This window comes from Sceloporus occidentalis, unplaced genomic scaffold (genome assembly GCF_023333645.1).
Source record: "Sceloporus occidentalis isolate IW3139 unplaced genomic scaffold, rSceOcc1.0.p SCAF_1, whole genome shotgun sequence".
In the NCBI taxonomy this organism is placed as follows: Eukaryota; Metazoa; Chordata; class Lepidosauria; order Squamata; family Phrynosomatidae; genus Sceloporus; species Sceloporus occidentalis.
Window position 1 is genome coordinate 210799642 of NW_028316981.1, and position 15585 is coordinate 210815226.

Sequence of the window (15585 nt, forward strand, 5' to 3'; positions counted from 1 at the left end):
CTGGAGGCATGCAGGACAATTGGGTGATGATGAAGGTCTCACTTTCTGGATTAGGTAAACAGGCAGGCTCACTTTGTAGTCCTTCAACCATTGCCAAGCTGCCTGAGGTTGATAGTGTGCACAGTCTTTTTTGGTCTTTGTTGTTACATTGGACTTCCAGCACCTACTTATCCAGTGGTTCAGCCTCCCACAGTCACAGCAAAAATAGCAGAGTTAAATACAGCCATACACTTTTAAAACCACTTACTTAAAAAAAATTTTTTTAATAATCTTTATTAAATTTTACAATAAAAAGTACAGAAATCAAGTAGATAGTACTTCAAATTTTGACAAAATTTCAAATAAAGTTTCAAGTTCTTGTCTTGTCATAATGATCTTCTTGTCTTCAAGTTCTTGTCTTGTCATAATGATCTTCTTGTCTTCTTGAACCCAGAAAATGTAACTTCCGAATGTTCTTGTGGAAATTAAGCACTCCATTCTTGTGTAATCTCTTCCTACCATGCACAGCGTTTTGCTATGATACATCACCATATTTCCTTACATTTTAAACTCAAAGAAAGGGAATATAGCTACATTAAAGTTTACTACAATAGCATCTCCATAAACTAATCCAAATTAATAATACAATCAGAGTAAAAATTGTTCATAGCACACATTTTGCTCCATACATCTCCAATTTTTACATCTTTATGATTGTAATCTCATATTCTCCATCCATTGTAGACCTATTTATTAATCAGGATACAAAAGTGTTAATTAACATACTACTTAAAACCATTTCTTGATGTCTTTATATCCTTTAGATTTCAATCAAAGTTATGTCTAGACTCCATTCTTTTCCCCAGAATATTACTAGTTTCTCCCAGTCCTCTTTTCTTCTCTTCTTGCTGTAGTTTTTAATGTTACAGGAAATTCTATCAAGTTCTCTATAATCATTTATTTTTAACATCCAATTTTCCCATGTCGGGATTTTATTCATTTTCCATAATTTAGCTATTTCAATTCTGGCAGCTGTCACCATGTATAAAATAACTCTCCAAAATTGCTTTTCATCTTGTGTTTTTAGAACTGAAGTCATGTTGAGTAGAAATAATTTGGGATCAAATGGAAATTTTATTCCAAATATTCGTTGGATTGATTTGTAAATCTATAACCAAAATTTGTGTATTTCCTTACATTTCCACCAAATATGTAATAGGTTGCCTTTCTCATGATTACACCTCCAGCAATTGCCTTGTTTTAATTTGTACATTTTCTTAATTCTCCAGGGTGTGTAGTACCATCTCTTTGATATTTTTAGAAAATTTTCCTTGCGATCTTGAGCCATTGTAAAATCATTTGTTTTTTTCTAGGCATTATGCCATTCTTCCAAACTAATTGTACAACCTAGATCTCACGCCCATTTGATCATATTATCCTTTACAGTATTATGTTCAAGCGTCCTACTCAACAATAATTTATAAAATTTGGAGATCTTTTTCTTTTCTGGCTGCCAAAAAATTTCATCTAATTCGTTCAACTTTTGTTCAATTCCAATCAATTTTTGATCTTCTAAAAATTTATTTTTAATCTGAAAGTAATTAAACCAGTGTAACCTGAAGCCTTCTTCACTGAGTGTTTCTCTTGATTTAAATATTACCTCCCCTTTCTGGTCTTTTACCAAACAACTTTTATAAGTAAGCCAATTACTATTGCTACTATTCAACCACCTACCAAAAAAGGCTTCTTGCGCTGAAGTCCATATTGGAATACTGAAGTAAAATAATTTTTTAATCTTTCCCCACGTAAGTAATAACGATCTTCTGATAGGGTGATTGTTAAAATCCTTATTTTTTTCAAGTCTGTTATAACATAAAAAAGCATGCCACCCGTATCTTAATTGTACGTCCTCTAAATTCAATACTTCATTTCCCTCCAATTTTACCCAATTTTGGATCCACACTAAGCTACATGCCCAGTAATACAGCTTCAGATCTGGGAGGGTATAACCTCCCTTTTCTTTCACATCCTTTAATGTAGACCATTTTATCCTGGGCTTTGATCCTTTCCACAAAAATTTTCTTAGTTCGTTTTCCCACTCTTTAAATTGTTTGTCCTTTATTTCAATTAGTAAATTAAGGAAACATTGGTAAACATTAGCTTTGGCATTATTACCATTTTGATAACTGCAATTTTACCCAGTAAAGAAAGATTTAATCTATTCCATCTGTTAATATTTTCTTAATTTCTCTCCAGGTTTCACAATAATTATTCTCAAATAATTTTAGATTGTCCTTTGATAGTTTAATACCCAGGTACTTAATTTGTTTCTCTATTTTAAAGCCTGTTTTTTTAGATAGTACTTCTTCTTCCTGTGTTGATAAATTTTTGGTAATCATCACTGTTTTTTCTTTATTTACTTTCAAGCCTGCAACTTTCCCAAATGTACTCAGTTCTTGTAATAGTGTTTCTATACTCATTAATGGATTTCCCAAAATTATTGCTACATCGTCCGCGAAGACTTTAGTTTTAATAATTTGATCTTTCCTTTTAATTCCTTTTAATTTTTTATTTTCATTTATGGCAACTATTAGAACTTCAATAGTCAAAATAAATAAAAGTGGTGATATAGGGCATCCTTGCCTAACTCCTCTTTTAATGGGGAATTCTTGTGTTCTTTCTTTGTTAACTTTAATAACAGCTCTTTGTTGTTTATAAATCTGTTTTATTATATTAATAAATTTCTCTCCCATTTCTCTTCGTTCTATCACTTCAATTAGGAAGTCCCATTTTAGACAATCAAAGGCTTTTGCCATGTCTAATGCTATCAATGCACACTGTTTCTCATTATTAACTTGGTAATATTCTAAGCAATTGATTATTGTCCTGATGTTATTTCTAATTTGTCTCCCTGGCAAAAAACCGTTTTGTTCTTTGCCAATGATCACATTCAATATTCTTTTTAATCTAGCAGCCCATATTGATGTATATATTTTATAGTCTACGTTATGGGTCTGTAATTAGCTAAATATGTAGTATCTTTGCCTTCTTTTGGGATGAGGGATATACTTGCTAATTCCCATGTTTGAGGGATGCCTTCTTTTTCTATCAAATTATATAATCTCAACAATGGTTTCACTAATTCCGATTTGAAAGTTTTGTAATAGAGGGCAGTAAAGCCATCCTCTCCTGGAGTTTTCCCTTCTTTCTTATATTGCTCTATAAATTTCTTGTTCAGTGATTTTTGCCTCTAGAGTTCTCTGTTCTGGAGTAATTTTCTTTATTGTTTTTGTGTTTAAATGTGTATTCAAGTTTAATTTTTGTTCTTCTGAATCTCCTCTAGAATCGTATAATGATTTAAAATATTCTCTAAATGCTTTCCTTGTTCTGTAATCATCTTCTCATTTACTTTAATTTTTGTTATGGGTTTCATCTCTCTATCTCTTTTTAATTTTTTCGCTAACCATTTCCCTACTTTGTTACCATTTTCAAAAAAGGCCTGCCTATTACATTTCAAGTCCCTTTCTAATTCCTCATTAGCATTATTTTGACTCTGTTTCTGTAATATTTTTATTTCATTTATTAATTTATTATTTGTGGGGAATTGTTTCAGTTTCCTTTCTTTATTATCTATCTCATCCATAAGTTTCTTCTCTTTGGCAGTCTTCTCTTTCTTTATTTCACTTTGTTTTTTTATTAAAAGTCCTCTAATGACTGCTTTGCTCGCATCCCAAATTGTTTTTATCTTGATATCAGATGTCTCATTTATTTCAAAATACAATTTGATTTCTCCTTTTAATGTTTCTACATAGTTTTCATCTTTTAGTAAATCCTCTTGTAGCCTCCAATTCCACGTTTTTGTTTGTTTGTTTGTTTGTTTTGTTTCTATAGTTGTTTCAATTAGGCAATGATCTGCTATAATTCTTGGGTCAATATCCATCTTACTCACTCTAACTGCTAATTCTTTATTAATCAGGAACATATCGATCCTAGACCAGGATTTATGTACTCCTGAAAAGAAGGTAAAGCCAGGCTTGTCATTATATTTATAGGACCACAAATCATCTAGGTCGTGTTCCTTTATTAAGTCAAAACAGCTCTTAGGTAATTTACCTTGAGCCTACTTCCTTTTATTCTTTTTTCCAGATCTTCTATCTTTTTTCGGGTTTAAGACACCATTAAAGTCTCCTGTCACAATCAGTTTTCCTTTCCCATGTATCATTAGCTCATTATTTAAATTCTGGGGAAAAAACTCCAAATCTCCAAAATTAAGTATCTGCCTTCTGGGTCACACTTAATCTCTTTAACCGAAAAGTTTTTATTAACGTAAGTTACACATCCCCGCTTCCTTTTATTAATAATGGAGAGAAAACAATTTCCCAATCTGGGATTCCTAATATATTTCTGATCTCCTATGCGAATTTTGGCTTCCTGTAGGCAGATAATACCATATTTGCGTTTTTCTAATAAATGAAATACTTGCTTCCTCTTTCTCTCTCTATTAATTCCCCCCACATTCCATGATGCTATATTAATCATCATTAAGGGGAAAATAATAATAATGATAAAAGTAAAAATAATAGACACTTTTTCACCTTTACAAAGTTTCAATTATTCCAAAAAGTTCCTTTCTGTCTGAGGTTCCAGCTCTCTTTCATCTGTGGGTTTAGTCCCTGCTTCCTTTGTTTCTTTCTCACCTTCTGCTTTGGATTCCTTTCTTTTCTTTGAGAGATTGATCTCCCTTGATCTTCCTAGATTGTCGTCATGAGTAAATCTCTTGCAGAAGTCTTTCGCTTTTTCCAGTGTGTTGATTTTAAATCTTTTGTCTCTAAAAATAAAGACCACTCCTTCTGGGTTACCCCATCTGTAATTTATGTTCTTCCTTTGGAGCAAAGTTGTTAGGAATCTATATTGTTGTCGTTGCTTCAAAGTGTACAGTGGAAGATCTCTATAATAATAATAATAATAATAATAATAATAATAATAATAATGATTTATTTATAGCCCGCCCAATCACAAGGAATCCAGGCGGGTTACAACAGTAAAAATAAAGATAATAAAATAAAATACAATAAATAAATAAAATACAATAAAATTAAAGAGAGCGAAGTGAGTACATTCACAGTTAGGCCTGATGGAAGTTGGGCCTCTCTTTTTAATTTCCTCCCAGGTCTGATGGTAATGTCATGGAGGGAGGGCTCTTCTTCTTGAGGCAAGGATTTTATTTTAATTAATTTTAATGTAATTCTTCTCATTAAATTTAAGAGAAGAATTGGTGGACAGAGTGACATAAGTCACAGTAAATGTTATAAACCTCCACCTCCACCTCATCTATTATTAAACTTTCACTATAATTTTTCTGCATAACTTTTCCCCTTATTCTTGTTCCATTGAAGCAAACAGCAATATCGCGAGGTAAGCCCTTTTCGTGCGCTAGTTTTGAGTGGACTCTAAACAGTTTATCAATTTGAGCATCAATTATATTAATTGGGATTTCTAAATACTTTGCCAAAACCGGAATAATCCTTTCTTCTAAATTTTCTTCTTCTGTTTCTGGTAGGCCTCTAATTTTAATCGCTTTATCTCTCTGTTTTTTCTCTTGATTCCAGAGAATCTGTTCTTCCCTTTTTTGGATTTTTGTACATTCCTCAATTTTGTTATCTAGCTCTTCCGTTTTTTAAATTGTGGCTTGGACCTCCTCTTTGATTTCACACAGATCTTTATTCATATTATCAATTTTTTTAGCAAGCCCATGTATTTCCGTCTGCAAATCCAGCCTTATTTCCTCTCTCAGACTCTTCTGTTCTTCTCTTATCTCTGCCTTAAATTTTTTCTTAAATTCCCATAGCTCCTCTAAGATGATTGCATTTAGATCCTGTTGTTTATTCGACCACTCTATCGAGCCTCTTCTGCTTCCTTGTTGAATCCAACTCATATTCTCTTTCTTATTTTTAGTTGTCTTGTTTCTATTTGAGTTTTATATCTCTCCTAGATTCTACTTGCAGACAATTATCTTAAAAGTTTATAAGAGTCCAGATTTCTTCAGGGTCACGAACAAAAACAACCGTCCATGCCTCACTCAATTGCCCAATTAAGCGACTTCTATTTCAGACACAGCTAAGATATAGTCTATCAGGAAGGTAAAGTGGAATATTCCTTCCCCACTTAAATTTCCCCAGCTGCGCTTAATTAATCACACTAACTTAAGGTATATCCTTCCCTCTGATTTTCAGTCCTCGTCAGATGTGCTGTCACAAGCTGATGTCTTCTCCAGAGTAAATCTAATTTAGTAAGATATTTTGTATCCTTGCTTTAATATTCTTATAGGGTTGTTCAGAGTTGAGGCCTAGGAAAGAGCTTTCTTCCCCCTAACAATAACGTTTTCTACAAACTTGACAGTTCCCAGATAAGAAAACTGAGCATCTTTCCTTCCAAGATTTATGAACAAAGTCTCCTTCCATTCCTTTTCCTCCCCCTCACTCCTTGTTCATTCTCTGCTCTTCCAACGTGTTTCACCAAAAGTCAATGCAGACCAAGAGAAGATAGCAAGGATAGGTGAAATATTAAGGAGAAAAGAAGTTCCAGGGTTGCTTGTAAATCAAAGCAATCCAAAAGGAGTCCAAAATATATTCGAGTCTACCAACACTCACAAATTCCTCGTTGTCTTCTTCATCTCCTTGAAGACCAACACATATGGCGTTCTTCCCAGCACTTCTTTTTCCCAAGTAAGTTTGCAGCTTGTATGCCCTGTTTTGGGTTCCTAACAGGGATATTCTTGCTTAAAAAATGTTGCTGTCAAGGCTGGGGTCTTATGACTTATTTTCTCCACGTTGGCTGTCTTGCGGCTTTCGCTGAGACCACTCTCTCCCCCGAAGCAGCTCCCTGCATCGCCTGGGGAGGGGTGGACTCTCAAGCCCCCTCGAGACCCTCGCCTCAATCCTCACCCGGTTTGGGTATTCTTTTGGTTGCCAACAGTTGGAAGTTGAGAACCTTAAACGAATCCCGTGGAGAAAAAAGAGATGGAGCAAATGCTTCTCGCCTCTTAGTGCATTGACGTCGCCAACCACTTACTTAAAAATTGATGGTTACTGGGGCAAACTGAGAGGAAGATATAGCTAATTTTCAATGCCCCCCAGTACTGCAGTCAGACTATTAATGGAGCTAACTATGAGAAGCAAGTGACTACTATTGTAATAGCTTCACTGGTTGCCAGTGCATTTCTAGACACAATTCAGAAATGCTAGCTATGGCCTTTAAATCCCTGAACAGCATGGGTCAAGATACAGAAATCTCCTACTAGTCACAGTTCAAACACTTTGTGGAGTTATTCCATACTTTTCCCTAAAAGGTTTGCCCTGGTAAGAAAAAAGAGATAGGACAAACAGTGGGGAAACTTGAGAGAGTTTTAAATGGAAGACGGCAAAGTCTGGACTGTTATAAACATCCTTGGATGAGTCAGTGCTTTTACATAGTTATAGCCAGTACCCCCCAAATACCACCTTATCCAGTTTGAATCTCTCTGGGTTTTGAGATCTTTTACAGAGGCCCTTGTCTGTATCATGCCAGCACTGGAGGTTGTATTTGGTAGCTGCATGAGGAAGGGCCTTCATAGTAGTTTCACCTAGACTTTGGCATTCTTATTATGGAGGAGCTTGCTAATTACTTCCAACTAAAGAAATACCTTGTTTAGGCCAGTGATTTACGTGGGCAATCTCTTTTTTTTTTGCCTGCCAGTTTTTGCTGGCAAATGTTGGTTAATTTGCTTTGCTTTTTTAAGTCAATTGTCACTTCATTATTGTTACTTGTGTTATTTTTTGCTTTTGTATTATATGAATGAATTACATGGCTGTGGAGTAGGTACACCAAACCTTCGACTTTGATCCTGAAGCTGACTCCTCCATAAAAGGCAAATGTATATTAATTACAACACATTTACTATATTAAAATGGTAGCACAAGGCATTTTATCACAATCACACGAACAATTAGGACACTTAGACTGATAGAACCTAAAATGTATTTATTTTACTAAAATTTCTCAACAAGAAAACTTACCCAAATTTGTATGAAAGTAAATATGGAATGAACTAAGCATTTAATATCTTTAAGGCTGAAGGGCAGGCATAAATACTGTAAAATAATAAATAAATAATAATATTACAAGTTTTTGTTTTAAAGCCAGAGCAGAAGTAAGTACATTTCTACCAACTCCAACTCCACCCAAAATTTCATCCGATTCCAACTCCACAGCCCCAGCTCCACAGCCCTGAAGTATAACAATAAAATTATTGTTTAGTTTCCTTGGCTAGCAATATAGAAAAACATAGTATAAATTTAAATCATTTGAGAGGTGAGTCTTATATAAAGCAGTTGTGGCTATCTAAGGACCTCAGTGAGACTTCACCATTGTTTTCCTGTATATGTTACTTCATTGGAATTCCACAAATGCCTCAGACGGTTGAACATTTTCTTTGTATTTCGTCTACAGAAAATTCCACCTTGTTGTCTCTGTGCACAAAGGGGTCACATGCAAAACAGCTGTCCAGCACGATTTTGTTTAAATTGTTGTTTGCCTGGACACTGCTCTAGAGAGTGCCTTGAGAGAACGTACTGGAAGAAACATTGTAACCGCTGTGATATGAGAGGCCATTATGCAGATGTGAGTATATTGTTAACAAAAGCTACCCCATGATTCTTTCTCTTGTTCTCTCTCTCTTCAGAATGACTTACGCTTGTCACAATTTGGTGGTGCCACCATCGACATTCCTGGTCATAGAATTGCTGCTTCTTAGCATTCATATATATGCACATATGGGGGTATATATATATATATATATATATATATATATATATCAAGTTTTTTTCCTTCTGTATTATAAACCTGCTATTTATGAGTGAGACAATGAGAAGATAGTAAAAATAGAATGTAAAAATGGAACTCAAATATCTCATCTGATGGGATCACATGGCACGTTCTTGCTTGTATAATTCTTGGTCAGGTGCATTTGAGTACAGTGGACCCTTGTTATACGCTGGGTTTTGGTTCCAAGATCCCCTGTGGATAACAAAATCTGTGTATGCTCAAGTCCCATTAAATATAATGACATAGCAAAATGGTGTCCTTTATAAAAATGGAAAATCAAGGCTTGATATTTGAAATTTATACTTTTTTTGAACATTTTCAAACCGTGAATGCTTGAATCCGTGTAAAAAAAAATCTGTGTATAAGAAGAGCCGACTGTATTTACCTTTCAAATGTATACAGTCTGGTATTCCTTATTATACATGACTATGCAATATGTGATTTCTTTTTCTTAATATTTGGGGTGGGGTTGTTTGTCTCAAGGAAAAAAACTGATAAAAGGTTTATTGACCTTCTGTGAAATTTCCATACATTTTAATCAATATTTTTATCTTTTAAGTTTTAACACCTTAAAATGAAGCTATTGTTATTGAGTGTTGGCAAGTTAAGGAAAAATCCTTGCAATAAAGTGTCCAAAATAGTTTTGTGAACATAACAGGACTTTCTGTGTACCTCATTTGTGAATTTTTAAATTTTTAAACTTCTGGCTTTAAAATTGGAACTCAGTAGGTGGAAATAGCTAGGCTTCCTCCTTGTCCCCCTTCCTCTTAAGGATTGCTGATGAGTGTGGTTTATAGTACAGTGGACCCTTGTTATACGCTGGTGTTTGGTTCCAAGATCCCCCGTGTATAACAAAATCCGTGTATGCTCAAGTCCCATTAAATATTATGGCAGAGCAAAACGGTGTCCCTTATAAAAAATGGAAAATCAAGGTTTGATCATTGAAATTTATACTTTTTTGGAACATTTTCAAACCGTGTATCCTTGAATCCGTGTATAACAAATCCGTGTATAAGAAGGGCTGACTGTATTACATCTCAGGCTATCTGGTATGTTTGGGGATCAGCAATTCTAGGAACTGGTATTATATTTGTTCACATTGACTACAGCTGTTTCTTTCTTTCCTGGAGACTTTCCAAGGATTGGCAGCTGATGACTTGTGGATTGACAGTAGTCTAGGGTGTAGTGCTTGTTTAAACAAAAGTAGTGTAATATATCTGTGCAGTCTGAATTAATTCAAGTCTGAAGGGCCAGATGAACTTTGTCCAAGAGTACTGAAAGAACAGGCAGAGGTAATCTCAGACTCACTGTCAATAATCTTGGAGACCTCCTAGACAACAGGAGAAGTCCCAGCAGACTGGAGGAGAGCAAATATTTCCCCCAACTTCTTAATGGGAAAAAAGAGGACCCAAACAATTTACCATCCAATCAGTCTAACATCAATACCAGGAAAGATTCTAGAGCTGATCATGAAACAGACAGTTTGTAGGAACTTAGAAAGAAATGTGGTGATCACTAAAAGTCAACATGGGGTTCTCAAAAACAAGTCATTCCAAAATATCTTTCTTTAAAAAAAACAGAGTTACAATTTTGGTACATCAAGGGAAGACTGGATGTAACATATCTTGATTTCAGTAAGATCTTTGACAAAGTCCCCTTGAAAAATAGTTCAAAAACTGTGGGCTACCTAACTGTGCTACTGTTTGCTAGCTCTGTAGTTGGTTGACAGACAAAACCAGGAGGGTGATCACAATGGCCCTTCTTCATCCTGGAGAGATGTGACTAGTGGGGTGCCACAGCGTTCTGTCCTGGGTCCAGTGCTATTCAATATCTTTATAAATGACTTGGAAGATATAATAGAGGGCATGCTTATCAAATTTTCAAATGACACCAAATTGGAAGGGTAGGTAATATCCCAGACGACAGCATGAGAATTCAAAATGACCTTAACAGATTAGAGAGGTGGCCTAAAACTAACAAAATGAATCTCAACAAGGAGAAATGCAAGGTACTACACTTAGGCAGAAAAAAAATGAAATGCACAGATATAGACTGGGTGATACCTGGCTTAGCAAGACTACATGTGAAAGTAATCTAACAGTCTTAGTAGAGCACAGACTCAACATGAGTCAACAGTGCGATGCAACAGCTAAAAGCCAATGTGATTCTAGACTGCATCAATAGAACTATAGTATCTAGATTAAGGGAAGTAATAGTGCCACTCTATTCTGCTTTGGTCAGGCCTCACCTGGAATCCTGTGTCCAGTTCTGGGCACCACAATTCAAGAAGGATATTGACAAGTTGAGATATATCCAAAGGACCAAAATGGTGAAGAATCTGGAAATCATACCCTATGAGGAGTAATTTAGGGAGCTGTGTATGTTTAGTCTGGAAAAGAGACGGTTAAGAGTGATATGATAGCCCTTTTTAAGTATTTGAATGGGTGTCATATGGATGGAGCAGGCTTGTTTTCTGCTGCTCCAGAGACTAGGACACAGAGCAATGGATTCAACCTACAGGAAAAGAAATTCCACCTAAACATTAAGAAGAAAGAACTTCCGATGGTAAGAGCTTTTAGACAGTGGAAAATTCTCCCTCGGAGTGTGGTGGATTCTCCTTCTTTAAACAGAGGGTGAATGGTCATCTGTGGGGAGAGGTGTGATGGGGTATTCCTACATAACAGGAGGTTGGACTGGATGCCCCTTGTGATCTCTTTTAACTATGATTTTGTCTCTGATCGGCTAGAAACGCTGCTGAAGATAACACATGCTCCCTGTATTTGTTGTTGTTCTTTGCCCTGTGGTGACTTACATACATAGTGACTTATGGTGAGCTACATATAAAATTCATAAGTAAAATTGCTAGCAGTGTTGTATTAAGCAAACAGATAGTTGCAGTTTAGATTTGCCATGTGGGAAAAATTGTGCACCCTGTGCTAATCAGAACCCAATACTAAGAAAAGCGGAACTGTTTAATTAGTATAAATTAGGCAAATTAAGCCAACATATATTTTCAGTTTACACAATTTCTTCTCATAGTTTAGGATGAGAGAGGGTAAGGTGATCTACAGGACATTAAGCCCCCCTCCCCCCAGTATTCCTGGAAATCCTCAAACCTCTCACTGTTTCTACAGTGTTACTGTACAGTAGCACTAAGTACTCATCACTTGTATGTTTTCAAATCTGTCATTACAAATAAAAGGAATAAAATACTTCAGAGAAAAAAAGAGAAATGTGTGCTAACAAAAAGAAGAGCTTTATTTCTTTTGTATTTCCCATTATTTTCTGTGTTTTCTTGTCTCTTTTCATTTTTTAAACACTTGATGGAGGAAGGAGGGTTGCAATGTTATAAAGTTGAGGAATTGATCATAGGAGGAAGAGGCACTATGGGAAGGAATGGATGGATGAACTTGGGAAGTGGAGGAGAATAATAATGTTGGTTCTATAAGCTAGCAAAATGCACATCTAGTCCCAGGCATTTGATGGAATTTTATGAGAAGTGACTAACCACTGTTTAAAAATCAACCTGAGACCAACTGATTATCTTTATAGTTTGGTCTTGTTGTATTGTTTTAAATAATTTTATTGTTTTTAAATTTCATATATCTGTAAGATGCCTGGGAACTTTTTTAATTTGTTTTTTTAGAAAGGGAGGAAGAGAAGGTGGTGGTGATCCCAACAATGATGTTGTGGCAGTCAGGGTTGTTTTATGGGGAGCTGACTGTTGAATATTGTAAGTGTTAAAAAAGCATACAGTGTTAAAGAGGGATGCAGTGTATGAGCTGTTGCTGAAGTATCCTAACAAAAGTCAAGAAGACAGGGTGTCAAGTTCCTTTCTAAGATGTTGCAAAGTCTTCTAACTGTGGCCATCTGCATTTGTCCATATTCAGAATATTGAAAGCATTATTGTGTAACTTAAATGGCATCTAAAAAGTGCTGTACGTATAAGTTGTGTAAGACACACAAATAACTACCGTATATACTCGACTATAAATCGTTCTCATGTATAGGTTAAGGGCAAGTTTTGGGGCCAAAATTAGGGATTTGACATGACCCATGGATAAATTGAGTGTAAAACTTAGAGGGTCCTTCAGTGTGTGTATGCAAGGGGAAAGAAGGAAGCAGCAATCAATACGAGGCTTTAGTGTTTCAGCCTTCACAGGGAAGCTTGTTTAACAGAGGGACTGTTAAACAAACAGCAATTAATCAATCACCAAGGACTCTATCTGCTTGGCTGAGGACAGAAAGAAACTGTATGGGGAAATCTGAAAGTGTTGCTATCACATTACCATACTGGCCCATAAATAGGTCACCCTGAAATTTTGGGGTCAATTTTTGGGCATACATTTTTAGACTTATAGACGGTGTATATGGTATGGCTTGGGCAGTGGGAAGGCATATGTTTTGGAGTAAATATGTGAAAGTCTTGATTGTTCCATGTTGATCAGAGTTTCTGCTTCGTGAAGAAGAAGAATAAGTTTGATGATATAAGATCACTTTTTAAAACTAAAAACAAAAACACTTTCCCTGATATGATTCTCAAAACTGTGGCATCGCATGTCTAGGGAAGCTATCCAAGTCAGAGATTGAGGAACATAGGAATTTATTTTTCTGTAAACCAGTAGATAGGAAATCTTATGGCAAATGCACTTTATCCTGGCAGTCCACCACCACCACCCTTTTCTGTGTGTATTTGTGTGCAAGATAGCATTCATTTAAGTGGATTTTACAGCAGTTTTTTTCATGCATTTCTAAAATTTTCTCCCAGATTAAAATGAACATATATAAGCTCAACTGATAAGAAGTCATGATTCAAGACTATTTTACAATTAATCTTGTTTTTAAAGTCTAGTTCAAATTTTTAAAATTTGTGATGTATTTTGTCATATTATAAAAGCTCTATCATTGGGATATTGTAGTATTGCTTCCATGCAGTGCGTTGTATCCAGAAGTGCACTTGCATTCACAGAAACTTTGTTCTGAAGAGTTGTGGAAAAGTGACTCTAAATTCCTTCCATGTATTAATGCTGTCATATAAGACTTTGCACAAGGGTGTTTTTAAGACAATTTTAGTTCACTCGGCTGCTGTCCACATGGGCCAAAAGGCCCATGTTTCCCCTGGCCTCACATCGTCCTGTTTGGATGACACAGCCCAAAACCTCAGAGCCAGAATTGGGTTGGATTCTGGCAGACCAGATGCAGAACTGGTGGATGTGGCCTGATCCCAGGGTAAACAGGACTTAATCCCAGGGTAAACAGGGCTTAATGCAGGTGAAAATGGTGCACCATTAGCCACAGAGTTTCCTGAAAATTCCACAGCAAACCCTGGCTGATTAGATCGCCCCTGTGCTCTTTTTACCTTACTCTCCCATTGCTGCTACTGAAAAGACCCCCATTGCCACATCTGAGACAGAAATGGGGCACCTGGCTATGTGTCTAGGTACCCCATTTCCATATCAGACATGGTGATGGTGGCCTTCTTCAGTAGTGGCAACAGGAGAGCAAGGTAAGAAGTGAACCGTGGCACTGGGTCCATGGCTCAGGGACAAGCAGGTGTATAAACACCTGCTTGTCCCCATACCAGCCCATGGACCAATCCAGGTTAGCACTCGGGCAAAGAAAGCATGTAATATTGTCAAAATAATCTTGCAGGTGCACCACACCAACATATCTACACTGGCAGTAGCAGCAGGAGGGAAAAGACCATTGGGGTACCAACCATTAAGCAAGTCAGGCATCAGAGAAATAAACCTCAGAGCTCATAGATTTTGTCTGCCTTTCCTCACCCCAACTGCATAACCCAGGAAAAGTACAGTGGCTGGTGTAGTGCATCAACCAGATTCTAGCTAATATCTGAGATATCTCAGTGCTGCTGCACTTTGAGAGATCTTCTGCTGGCACTTATGCATGAGTTCACAGAACGGCACTAGTACATTTGCTCCTTCTGCTCATGGTTCTTCAGATCCAAGACTAGAGTTGTCGATATTTCATATTTTAGGCCCATATTTCTCTTGGACTTTGCAATTGATTTTGAATATTGTGCTCATTTGGTGCAATGTGAACTGAGCTTGTAAACTAAATTTTAAAAAAATCAATTAATTACTTTGTCAAGCCCACTGAGTAGTAATACTGTTATAGTTTTTTAAATTATAGTGATTTGGTGAAAACATGGTTCTTTGCTTCTTTGGGTTTTTATCTAGATTGTTTAGAGATGGAAAGGCAGACAATTATTTCTGTTTTCCTTTATTTGTTTTACATTGACAGTTAACGTGTGTCTTTCAGGGGAATGTGGCATACCTCTCTTTATCACTCCCCCCCCCCCTTCTACTTGTTAAAAAAAGAAAATGGGTGTATTCCTTGACCGAAGAGAAAGGCAACCTGGATATGGAAGCTGGAGGCCATGTAAGGGCCTCTGTTGTGTCATGCCTATATACTATAACACAGATTAGAATCATCACCCTTCTTGTTTTATATAATAAGAGAGGAAGGGTGATGATTCCTATCTGTGCTGTAAGGCTACCTTTGCATATGGATGTTTATAGCACATCATGATTCCTCACACTGTTCTTATCATTTTCAATTTTTTTCAGTGTAGGTAGGCTGAGTTAGTGTCATTGTAGGGCAAGCTGTTATGGTGTTGTTATGTGCCTGCAAATTTGAAGCCGGAGGCTTTCATGGCCAGTATCCATAGTTTTTTGTGGGTTTTTCAGGCTATGTGGCCATGTTCTAGAGGAGTTTATTCCT

General features: G+C 36.2%; 1 protein-coding gene across 2 annotated transcripts in view; it reads left to right on the top strand.

Moving 5' to 3' along the window:
• ZCCHC7 (zinc finger CCHC-type containing 7) overlaps positions 1 to 15585 on the top strand; it is a 162268-nt gene that overhangs the window by 93237 nt on the left and 53446 nt on the right. Inside the window, exon 5 of one of the 2 annotated variants that reach the window (XM_089488735.1) lies at positions 8467 to 8637. The exons of the other annotated variant lie outside the window; for it this stretch is intronic. Within the exon in view, the coding sequence (XP_089344861.1) occupies positions 8467 to 8637 (171 nt within the window). The remainder of the gene's footprint in view (positions 1 to 8466; positions 8638 to 15585) is intronic. 2 annotated transcript variants of the gene reach the window in all.